Raw genomic sequence first — 13108 nt, forward strand, 5'->3', positions numbered from 1 at the left:
TAAAAAGTTGAGATTATATTTGGATTTACCTGCATGAGAAGCAGCCCAACGATGAAGGCACTGCCTTGACAGTATCCTACCTCACGATCCACTAGGGAGTATGCCTGCAACACACACACACACACACACACACACACTGTAATATTTGGTGGCAAATTACCATGAAGAAACGCAGGAAATGTCACTTATCTCCCCTGGTAAATAATACTGCTTTATATTAATCATACATTTTCCAATAATAATTTGAGCAATGATCATTTTTCTTCAAATTAATACAGTGTGTATCACTGTCATCATCCTTTTCTCCTTCTCCTTCACCTTCATGACGTTGAAGAGGACCTCCTGGCCAAGACTGTCCTGCCCCTTGAAGAACTCATGCTCAGGATAGGTACGGGCAATGTCCCTCCGGATGAGCTTCTCGCAGGGTGACGACATCTTCAGCAGCTCAGAGTATTGGTTCTTCACTGGCATGTCTGTGGCATTGCCCAACAACTGCCACACGATCGCCCGGAAGTGATGTGGGATCCCCTTCCTTATCAGTTCCTGTAAGACAAAAAGGAAGGTAAGACAGGCAGTACGTTTTATTACCTTCAAGTGTCAGCTTACTATTCTGAATATCTTAAAAGCGTTTTATCCAGTAATAATTTATTTAATGTAAATTATTCAGTAACCACATTGAAATGAACAGGAGAAGCAATATAGTTACAAGAGAGGCAGTGTAAGTCCTGACAGTGGGTCCGGGGAATTTAAAAGGTTAATGTTTCTGATGGATTTCCCCCGACATTTCGGCTTCTTAGGACTTCTTTGGATGGATTTAGCAGAAACATTTTGGATCCACTATTCATTATCATCTTGACACAGTAATTATCATCTTACTTTTGCTCAAAATGGCATATCCTGAAAATGTTACAGAATACAATTTTCCAAAGTTATATTAACAAGTGTTAAGTCAGCCTAGGAAAAGAAAATATGGCAATTCCATACAAATCATTCACTTCTAGTCTACTGCAGGCTATATCCTTGCAAATGTACAACAAGTTTCCCTATCTCCTCACCTTGAGCAATTTGTCTTTCTTGCGCCTCCACTCCTCCCACTCGTTAACAATGCGTCCCCACAGGATCCAGGTGTCCTCCTCCAGATGCGAGAGGTTAGACGAGGCTGAGGAGCTGGACACCAGTGAGGAGCCGCTGTTCCTGCGAGAGCCGCTCATAGAGCGCATGGACTTGGAATCGGCCTCCAGGAGCCTAGTAGTAGGTGAAGAAGAACACAAGTCCATCCTTGGCACACAACGTTTATCTATTAACGTTATCTGATATTGCTGAACCCCGCTTGTGGAAACAGGTGCATGAGTTTGTGTGGTATGGGGAAATTGATATAAGTATTTGCCTTGAGCATATTAAGGAACTTTGTTTTATTTTTTTATTACAGCGACCATTCTTAAGATGAGTTTAAACATACTAACAGGTTCTGCACTTATTTGACCAAATCAGGTTGGGATGTCCTGTCTATAATATACTTTGACACTACAACCACAAATATATTTTTCTCAGTTTACATGGAATTTTTTTTAAATCTTTTTTTTATTATTTTATTTACTTTTTAATCTCACGTAAGTTTTCTGCAAAAAACACATTTGGTAAGAATCCAGCTTAAACACAGCTGCAAAAGCTGCAGTAAGCTATGTATAGGCAGAAATAAGGATAAACGTAGTTTTCAGGGATCCTGAGAAGCACAACAGAAAAGTCTTCACCCAATATCATCCTGTCAATGCCATAGACCAAATTGGCGGTCTGCGGTCTGCTGTCTGGATGGGAGGGGGGAGTAGTACTCTCTCTCACTCCTGCAAAACTAGTGAACTGTGGGCATCTGTGAGCTCATGGAAGAGAGTGAATAGTGCTTTATTCTGAGTGTGTTATGCCACGCTGTGATGCAGCGTGAGCAGCAGTTCGAAAAGATGCAGTTGGCTAGCTTCACATGTCTCAGTGGAAACATAAGTTAGCCTTCACCCTCCCCCATTTGGTAAATGATAGGGGAGAGTTGGCTGGTGGGTGGGAATTGGAAGTTGACCAAATTGGGGAGAAAAACAGGGAAGAAAGATGAACATAGTTTTTCATAGCCCTTTTTGTTTGCTTGCTTGTTTACATTTTCTATCATTATTATTTTATTTATTATATGTTAATCTAAATGCAAAATTACATCATGAATAGTAGTTGCCCTTTTCACTTTTGAAGGTGAAGACTTTTTAATGATATAATTTTAGTTGTGATTCAGTGCAAATAAGAGATCAGTTATATATTACATATATAATATATCACATAGATATTACAAAATGTCACAGTTGTACCATGGGAATTGTTTTCCCAGGCTGCCACACAAACATGTATAGTACTGTGAAGAAGTTCTGATTTCTTCTGTTTTTGTGTATCTCATACTGAGTAGTTTTAGATCTTCAAACGAATTACAACATAAAACAAAAGTATAAACGAATACTTTTTCCACAGTACTGTATGTGCTGCTTTCAGAATGCTAGACTGGAATTTTTTAGAAAGCATCCTGGTCCATTTTCATACATCAGGAATGATAAATGTTTCCGTCTCTATAGTTTAGCATAAAGACTATTTTGTGTTAATGCACATTTGAATAACATCTGTATACAGAATCGTAAGTGTGCGAAAGTATGAGACCTAAGTCATAATATACTTTACATACTTTAGAATGGAAAGAACCTAATCTACATGTACGTGTGTATTTGGCCCACATACCTATTCTGTTCCTCCAATTTAGCCAGCAGCTCCAGTTCATCCGGACTGAGATTCTCTGAGTCAGCAGGCGAGACTGCTGGTGCAGAGAGAGCAGCATCATGGGAACTGGAGTCTGGGCTCAGCACAGGGCTGCCAATGGAGAGCGGGTCTGCCTCCTGACATGCTGGAGAGCCAAGGTTCTCCAGCTGAACTGACCCTGTGTCCCTTCCCTCTCTCTCTGGACTACTGCTAGGGCTAGACATGACCACAAAGCCCAGGTGCTGGGTCCAGGTCAATGGTTAGTTACTGTCGGTGGATGATGGGGTGACACAGTTGGGATTATACACGGCTGATCCGGAGACAGAAGCAGACAACTTTGTATAGAAAGTTGGGGATCCAGAAGGTGGGCCTGTAAAAGAAAAGAAAGGTCAATGAATTTTATACTGGATTTCAACAAAACATAAGCCAAATATAAGTTTGAATTTCAGGCTTCAATAAACATTTTTCCAGCCCAGAGTCAGAAATGTTCAGATCAGCAATTTTCATGAAAAATGTAACAAAAACAATCTCTCTTATTTAAAAGGTTCCATCACTAGCGTATTTTACAGAAAAACTATTGATTGGCCTTTGACGCGAGTTGAGAACCGTGATGTCATCTCTGCCAGAGATTGGGTTTATATAAGCAGCAGTAAACACAGCATACTCATTCATGTTTCTGATATAAGAAGAAGTAAAATGCATTCTTGGTCAAAGCAACTGGTCTATGAACTATTTGTAACTATGTCATGTGTAACACAGCAATATATAGTATAGTGGAGCTGAAACTTCTCATTAAAACTTAATGTAGCTGACAAAATCTATTAAATGAAGAGAGAGACGTACATTATTGTTTCGCTGTAGGACATAATTTATTGTCCAGCAATCTTATGTAAATTTAGATATTTCTAAAAGGTCATATGTTTTCTATATCTAGGTTATTAGTCTTCTTGTCTTCCCTTTGGAATTGTTTTCCATTTTAAAGGCATTAAAGATTAATTTTAAATAGCAGCACTGACAGTTGTAATTCACATAATAAGTTTATATTAATGCCCTGGTTCAAATAAGTTATCGTTTCAATAGTAAGGTCTTGTATGGCAGATGATCTACATAATCAAGATCAATAATAAACAGATTAACAAACACAATCTTATTTAACAAAGAAAGAGGTATAATCAATGACACTGTAAAGGATATGTTTCTGTAAGGATGTGTTTATTTAACATTTATGGAAGGAGTCTCGTGTTAGCACGCTGTAATGATTAGTAAGTTTTCCGCCATGGAAAAGTCTTCAGGATAGAGGATTTTGTACATTTAGGTTTCTTGGTAACAAAACAAACTGCTTTTTTTTGTCTTGTTAACTTAAAGAGAGAGAGAAAAGAGAATTTGGTGATGAAACATCTGTTTATAGCTGATATAAAGCAAATTATAACAGGAACATTCCGTAAAATTAAATGTATGAACTGTAAATGATTAAATAGTATGACGGGCTGTCAATTAATAAATTAAAATTTGTAATCGTTGGCAAATCTCGGTTGTATATGAAGAATAAATATGAAGGCTGTGAATACTTATGTACACATGCTGTTTTTGTTTTTTATTTTTAATAAATTTGCAAAGATTTCAAACAAGCTTCTTTCATGTTGTCATTATGGGGTATTGTTTTTAGAATTTTGAGGAAAATAATGAATTTAATCCGTTTTGGAATAAGGCTGTAACATAACAAAATGTGGAAAAATTGAAGCGCTGTGAATACTATCCGGATGCACTGTATATATCTCCTTAGATCATTAGCAGTGACTCAACATGCAAAATGTGTTGCAGCTGGAGATGACCTTGATTTTTTTCCCACTCAGAATAGAAACACAGACACACTCAAGCACACATGCGTGCACACACATACACACAGCTGCAGAGTGCTGCATTATGCATGAGGCACTGTATTAGCAAATGTGTCTTGACCAAAGGAAAGTGTAGCTTCAATCATTCAGCCTTACACTTTCCTGAGGAATCTATATTAATATGCAAGGCTTAAATTAGACCATGCGCACACACTTCCTGCCATGTGCAAATGCTAAATTTACAATCTTGTCTCAGACCAAAGCATCCATACAGGCACAGTACATCTGTGAAAATCACCCTCATTCATCGCTCTCTCAAATAACACACATCCACACACAGATACTTAACACACGGGAAGTCACAATAAGCACAAACAAAGATTTGGTTTAAAAAAAATAATAACTAAGACAAAAAAAAAACAAAAACTGTTTGAACAGAGAAATTACACAGCTAAGACAAGGCCTGTATTCATCAAGACAGCACATCCCAGTCAATAGAGTCATTAACAAGCACGTGAGTCTCCCTGTACTGAAAACACACACATATATAGCTTTGGCCAAGCAGGGCGCTACAACAAGTCAGCACAAAGGCTTTGAGTTGAAATTAGCCATGATGTCTAAAAAACAAGGTAGGATTACAGAGGAGATGTCACATTTCTCTTACAAGAAATTGGAAGCATGAAAGAACATGGCAATTCTTACAGTAACAAACTTGGATTTACACCATGTTTCCTGGACTAAAATACATGTACGTTGTATTTTGAACAATCTGCTACACTGGGACAGAATTTATCACAACAGAGCACTTTGGTCAGTTAAGGTCAAGCCACAAGAAAGATATGTGCTTTTGTATGTCATCCAAAGGCAGTTATGTCATCCAATGACTCAGCTCTACACGCTGACTTTTGTGTTTTGGCTCACAAAAGGACAACACGGTACAGCTACAAAATTCAAAAGTGCAGTCACCGAACCAGGATCAATTTTCTTTTCTTATTACTGTCTGAACTGAATAAATGGCTGGAGAGAAAGACAACGACAAACAGAGAGCTAAGAGAGACACTGAGGCAGGGCTGTCATGTGGGAGAGAGCTTTAGGGGGTCGGGAGATGGCACAGAGTGTGTGTGTGTGTGTGTGTGTGTGTGTGTGTGTGTGTGTGTGTGTGTGTGTGTGTGTGTGTGTACCTCTGTAAGTTTCTACTTACAATAATAGCATTGTTTATGTGTTATGTTGCATCTCTCTTTTTCTAAGCTTGTAATGTCCACCAGCAAGAGTGCATCAACAGAAAAATACAACATACAACATACTGTTAGTGCTCCGAATATCTGTAACTGTAATTGTATTTAGATTTAAGTGATACAAGTTAGATATCCAAAGAAACCCAAAGTGGGTGCAGACTAAACCATGTTTTTTGTTTGTTTGTTTTTAATGAACCCTACGGCCCCGGAAACACTGTAACACTGAAAAAAACAGCAGTAGAAATGTCAGCCCTGTCAGCATGGTCTATGAATTCAGGCTCTCACAGGTCCACTCGTTTATTATCGGTTTCAACTACAGATGTGTGCAGGACTTTTTTTTTTTTCCAGCAGTTAAATCACAGTGGTTAAAATTTGGCTACTAGTTTGTTAATATTTTGGGAAATAGATCCAACTGTAAAAAAAAAAAAAACAATAGAAACCATCACAGAAATTCTAATGGTTTCCACTACAAATACCACTATAAACCATCAGCTAACCATAAAAACCATTACCATTATTGTTTCTTAAATGGTGTCCACTAGACATAACATGCCACCAATAGAAGGCAGCAAACTACCAGCAGAGACCCACAGGGAACATTACAGTTTCCATTAAAACCAAAAGAATTCCCATTATAACTATTAAAACCATTATAAATTTTATGAGGGTTTGAATTTGTTTGTTTTTTTGAGCAGGGTTCTAGATTTCCAACGTATGTGTGTGTTTTTTTATCATTATCCGATACATTACCTATTCATTCTGAATAAGGCATTCATATTCAGTAACATCCGTAATACATGCGTGTGTAGTACGTCATTAAAATGGTTAGGCATTTTGGAGTCATTCTTTTCAAGAAAGCACAAACCCTTGGTGTCCATTCAGACATGTTCAATGACGTCATCCAACTCAGCATGTCTGATCTCATTCTTGAATGATTCACCACCACTGGCTCTGACAGCACAGCCTGATCTGGGCCTGGTGATCATCATATATACATCTACAAAATGCACAAATAGTGTTTACATCACTCTGTGATCCTCTTGTACTGAACAAATGCTCACATCCTGTGTATATAACCTTGCTGATAAATCTCTGTTGCACACACACACAAATTAGAGGTTAATAGCTTGGCTGTCTTGTCTGAATAGCATATGTTCCTCATTGACTACATTACTACACAATAGCCAAACAGACTTGAAGGCCTTCACGAGTAAATGGCCTGCATGAAGCACACTATGATGAGCCTACTGAATGACAAAACAGTTTAATGTGTGATGGACTAAGTGCACTCGTGAACAGATAATTGAATAATTGTCCATGCATCAATTAAACTGAAGACAGAAAACATAGTGGACCACCCCATAGCTTTATCCTATGTTACACAGAAATCTTTTTAATTCAGAATCTTGTGTTTTGTCGTGTGTTTGAGTTTTAAAACCTAGATGCACTGAAATGAAACTTCCCGGATGAACCCAAAAACTAAAAACTGAACTGAAACAAAAAGAAATAAATTGGCAGATTAAACCAAAAAATGAAATGAAATGATTTTGTCTCTGATCATTAATTTTCATAGCAGAGCAATCGAGCACTCCAAACACACACTTAAATACCGGGCAATGCATTTAAAATGGTCAATAACATGCCTTCATTTTTCCTACTTGTAATGTCCACCAGAGGACAAGTTGGGGTTCTTTAATTTAACTGAAAATAAATGGTTCAACAAAATTAAAGAATTTATAGGACAATCTTTGCTTGCTCTGAGAAATTTGAAGAAATATGTCTTATTTTGAAAAAGTTATTCAGAAATGATATAAAAACAAGCAGGAACCGCATGATGCATTGGTCATTACTTGTAAATTAGCGTAAACACGTCACCCAAGTAGCTTCATGTCATCTTGCGCAGGATAACAAACTGCCCTGTGGGAAAATGTTATTCTGTTTGTTCAAGATCGCCACCTTCAGAACATTATAGTAAGTCACACTGTATCTGAGTGAGTCTGAGTTAGTCCCTCCAGGACTTTGCGATTTTGAGATCACAGAAATGAATGCAAAAATCAAGCAAACTCCACAATATTCAGAGGAGATTCAAGTTTTCTAAATTTTTTGGGCCAAGACACATCACGTGACGTCATCAAAACGCGCATTCAGCCAAAGCCTCTTCGATTCACGTGCGTCAAACATGAGTACAGCTAAAAGGTCTTGTTTACCAACAAACATCACTGTGAAAGACCGTGCACAACAATTTCCTTAACTGGGTAGGACTGACAAGAATGCTATGGTAACTCAAATAGACACTCATTACAACTACGGTGAGCAAAAAAGCATCACAGAATGCACGACATTCACACTGAAGCTGATGGACTACAACAGCAGAAGACCTCATCAGGTTCCACTCCTGTCACCCAAGAACAGGAATCTGAGGCTACAGCGGGCACAGGTTCACCGTTCTTGGACTGCTGAAGACTGAAAAACAAAGAAGAAGCCTAAATGTGCTGTATGTGTGTAGGTGGTGACAGAAACTGAACATAACGGACAAAATTTAAACATAACGGAACTGCAGAGTCAGCAATTGAGTACAGCTCAAATAGACCTTTTTCCTGACACACAGACAAGATTAAAGACAAAATTTCTCTAAAAAGAGCTTGAGTTAGTCTAAGACAAGGCTTAATCTATTTCTGGAAACTATCTATTAATATTCACTTGCGTATGAGGTTACACAAAGGTGATGACATTCCTTAAGTCCATGAGAGAGAAATAAGCACACACATACAAACACACCAGCTAGGGCATACACAGATCAACACACAGCCTACAGTACATTATGTGCTATGATTTCAGGTATGCTAACTATTGTACACAAAATAAAGTCACACCTAGAAAGCACCACACAATAGGTCCAGATACACCAGCAAGTTTCACAGCCTGCTATGAAATTTCACATTCATTCAGTTTAATGACGAAGGAAAGTCACTCCCATAGGAACCTGAACTCCAGCTAAGCCTCTCTCCACCCTACTTCTTAAATAATGACTGTGTCCTCCCAGTTCATAATCACAGCAGGATAAATGAGTCATTGTACAGCAACATGATATGTCTGGAGGTATGATACAACACCTATTCATCTAGCAAAGACACCGACATTTACAGCGGGGCTTTACTTTTGTACATGCTATAAAGGTGTAAATGGGTTGACACAGACCATATTAATGTCGTATAAGTACAATAACACCTTATTATTACATAAAATGTTTAATAAGATTAATATAAACCAAGTCCTTTAAAACGCCATTCTGTAGAACAGATTTTATTTTTTTAAATGAAGGCTACTTTCAATATACTAGTTAAGATTACTATTGTTTTGTTTATGTTGTTTGTTTTTTATAGGAAGCTTTTATAATGATATGAATTTTATTTAACATACACTGTTAAAAATAAAAGGTTCTTTAATGGTTCTTTACAGCACCATAGGTTCTGCAAAGAACCTTCTTCTAGTCAAGAACCATTTTTCATTGTATATAGAGTTCTTGAGTTGAGCTACATGGATCTTTGGTGATTAAAGAAGTTCTGATTCATTTTAGGTTCTTCAGAGCAGTGTATTGGTTCTTCAAGATTTCATCCCTTAACAGGTTAAAGTGAACCCTATAAGGTTCTTTGTGGGATTGGAAAAGGTTCTCCAGGCACCACTCTTAAGAGCTCTTAAGTGCTTTAAGGAACCAAAGTAAGGGTTTTTTAGAGAACTTGACAACATGGTTCCTGGTGGCACTGCAGTGAAGAACCATTTCTAGGTTCTTTAAAGCACCAGTAAATAGATGGTTGTCTTAAGACCATGACTGTAAAAGGTTCGTTGTGCAACTTAAAAGGGTTTTCCTATGACATCAGGCTCAAAAAACCCGTTTTTGATTCTAATTGGAACCTTTAAATTTTTTTTTTTTTTTTTTTTTTTTTTTTTTTTTTTTTTTTTTTTTAAAGAGTGTACTATTCAGTTTTGTTTTACATTACCAATGCTGTCAATGTAGGCTAAATACTGCATGTTGTTTATAAGTATGGAGTGAAAGTTTTATTTCTTACTTACGTTGTGTTACTTTGGGCAGAATATCTGCAAACTCTTTAGTTTCTCAGTAATACAACCAAAACAAAACAAAACAAAAAAAACTCCTGGATTATACAAACAATGACAACAAACTATCCAAAAGGAGCATAAAAACACCAAATCAAGACATCTAGACAAGGAGCACAGCTGAGGTACATTAAATCCAATGTGACTCAGCTCAGTAAAATACCAAAAATAGCAGTGGCCAGACTTTGGATAGAAAATGGAAAACATAAGTACTTTGCAAGAAAAACAGTGCAGTAATGGCAGTTGTGCACAGAGCTGGAGAAGAAGAGTGGCATACTTTGGTGGAGCATGGGATAGGCTACAAGGTTGGGTCATCCGTTGCTTTCAATGACTCACTGTGCAGACGCAAGCCAGAGGTGACAAACCAAGGGAAAGCATGATGTGGATCTCACACACAGACAGATAAAGAAAGATAGAAGGAGATATAGCGTATACTAGCGCTACACAGAACGTTACAGCTGTAGCAGAGGGAGAAGTGAATGAGACAATGAGAAAGGAGGAAAGACGGGATGGGATGCAAATGATCCTCCTCTCATTCTGAATGCTTCAGCAGTGTTGCCGTGACAGGAGCACCAGCTCGGGTGTCACACATGAGGCCTTGTTCAGTCTGACCCACTAACACACACCAGCCAGCCATATGAGCAGAGTGTAGCTTACTACCCTCATTTTAAAAGAAGGATTTACTTAACAGTCCGGATTTTAAAGCTGGCCTGCATGCCACTTCAGTGGACGATTAATTCACTCTCATTGCAAGACAAAACATATCAGCATGTTGAAACTCTGGAATCCCAGTAAACGTCACACCTTTTAAATAAAGCTTCAGTTTAAAAATTCATCGTTTTAAGGAACACTCCAATGGTTTCCATCGTAATCTCGGCCTTCCTGTGCTGAATGTATGATTACTAAAATGCTGAATCGTTAAAATGAGGTTCAGTATAACATATACTCCAATTATTAAAGAAATACTCCAGCATTTTGTTATGGCTTAAGCTCTATCCAGTGTATCTGCAATTTCCACTGAAACTAATTTTGACGTACTGAGAAAAGAACAGAAAACCTAATTATTCAAAAATAACTTATAATGGAAGTCTACGGGCAGATGGATTCTGTCAATAAGCATTTTAGCAAAATGCTAGCTTTTTTTTTTTTTTTTTTAATACAACAACTTCATAAACTTTTCAGTTGAAGGTATTTGTTAATGAATCTCCTGATCTGTACAATACATACTTCCTGAGACAGGACTACTTTTTCAGAGGGAAGAATTTACAGTTATTACTTACCAACAAAGTCAGTTTCAGTCGCACACCACACAGTAGTCAGTCCCTCCAGGGTTTCGCAATTTTCAGATTGCAGAAATTAATGCAAAATCAAGGAAACTCTGCAATATTCACAGGAGCTTGCAATTTTTCAAAATTAAACAAATCACAAAAAACTTAGCAAAATCCTGTACAGACTGACTAGAGGAGTGTTACATAAAACCACTTAAGAACAACTTTGATGAGACATTTTCTCATGTTTGCCCCATGCTGTGGCCTATTATGAGAGTGTAACAGCTGTAGTTTTTAATTAAGAAGGAAATGAAGGAGGGAAAGAAACAGAACGTTCCTGCACAGAAAAAAAATGCATGTAAAATTCAAAAACAGCCTTCCGTCACCAGGAGGCTTTGCATTGCAAAACCTTATCCCGGTAAGACAGAAGTTGTTTTCGCAATCTTGTTGTGCAACAACATTTTCCTGCACAGATTATCTGTTGCTTACAGAAAACAATGATCAAAATCTCTCTCAAAAATCTGATTGAATTATGCTTATCGTATATCGGCAGCACTGTTATCCAATCACGGTGCTGTCATTCAGCAATGTTGTTCAAGCAAGACAAGCCTGCTCAAAAGCAAAACAAGTGATTAGACTGTCTATCCCGCTTAATTACAGGGATGGGATCATTAATCTGTTTAACTGTTAGCCAAGATGGGACTGTAGGCCAATGGGGAGAGAAGCTCTTTCAGGTTATGGCATAGTTTCTATTTTGGCTGATTAGCAAGAAATCAGTTTCTCCTTCCCAGAAAAAAAGCTAGAGGGTGATCATGAAGCCATGGAAAGATGTCGTCTAGAACATAACATTGACAGGAAATAACATCCACTGGGACAGGCATCAACTGAGAGACCACAGCAAGTGTCCCATTATGAAACAACCCATTATGAGATGGGTCATTCTATTTTGACCTTTAGGCCTGAAAAGGAAACATTAATAATGTGTGTGAACTCAGTGTGTATGTCATACACTAACCCTAGTCTGTGGTTTGGTGGGACAGATTTATGATTAAATCAATTGTTTTAAATTGGACTTTTGAGTCAGTCAGACAGATTTGTCATAAGCAGGCAAAAGAAATTCCCACACAAATGTGGTCGTATTTCATTTATAATTATCTCACAATCTGAAGATGTTTTAAGCTATAAACTAGTGCAGTTTTATAGACTAGGTCTCAATATGAAACCCTAGGAATGCACCAATCCAGCTTGTTCCATTTTCAAAACAATATCAAACTCAGAGCTCTGTGTATCGGCTAGATGACCGATACTGACCCAATACTGACATCCTCGACTCTAATGACAAACACAATGTTCTTTAAGAGAATTTTTGTCTTATTTTCACATGCGAGATTCATGTAAGATTCCTCATAGGCATTCACATCAAATACATGAGTGGATCCCATCTGAAAAAAACTGTCAAATCTGTTTCTGGACTGATCCAAGATTTCAGGCCAGTATCAGCCCTGATACCACCTCTATGTAACGCTGAATGCGAAATAATCTATAGGTCACAACTGTATGATAGGCAATATTTTCATTGACACTTAGAGTGAGATAAATCCATGTTCTGAGGGAGCCTGGAGCCTATCCCTGGGAAGGGGACGAGGCGGGGAACACCCTGGACGGGGTGCCAACCCGTTGCATAGACATAGACACACAAATGGCACATAGAGCAAACAGAAATACATTGGATAACGTAACAGACACAATTGCACACTACAGACAATTTGGAAATGCTAATTAGTCTACAACGCATGTAACTGGACTGGGAGAGGAAACCAGTGTACTCGGAGGAACCCCCAAAGCACGAGGAGAACATGCAAATATGCAC

At 38.0% G+C, this 13108-nt stretch overlaps 1 protein-coding gene across 3 annotated transcripts in view; it reads right to left on the reverse strand.

The window, feature by feature from the left end:
• The window catches only part of evi5l (ecotropic viral integration site 5 like), a 43784-nt gene that overhangs the window by 29389 nt on the left and 1287 nt on the right, over positions 1-13108 (reverse strand). For all 3 annotated transcript variants that reach the window (XM_017457158.3, XM_017457159.3, XM_017457157.3), the window contains exons 2-5: positions 2764-3151; positions 1056-1245; positions 319-543; positions 30-104 (exon numbers count right to left, since the gene is read on the reverse strand). In XM_017457158.3, coding sequence (XP_017312647.1) covers positions 30-104; positions 319-543; positions 1056-1245; positions 2764-3005 — 732 coding nt within the window. In that variant the 5' untranslated portion in view covers positions 3006-3151. The remainder of the gene's footprint in view (positions 1-29; positions 105-318; positions 544-1055; positions 1246-2763; positions 3152-13108) is intronic.

This window comes from Ictalurus punctatus, chromosome 26, assembly GCF_001660625.3.
Source record: "Ictalurus punctatus breed USDA103 chromosome 26, Coco_2.0, whole genome shotgun sequence".
Taxonomy (NCBI): domain Eukaryota; kingdom Metazoa; phylum Chordata; class Actinopteri; order Siluriformes; family Ictaluridae; genus Ictalurus; species Ictalurus punctatus.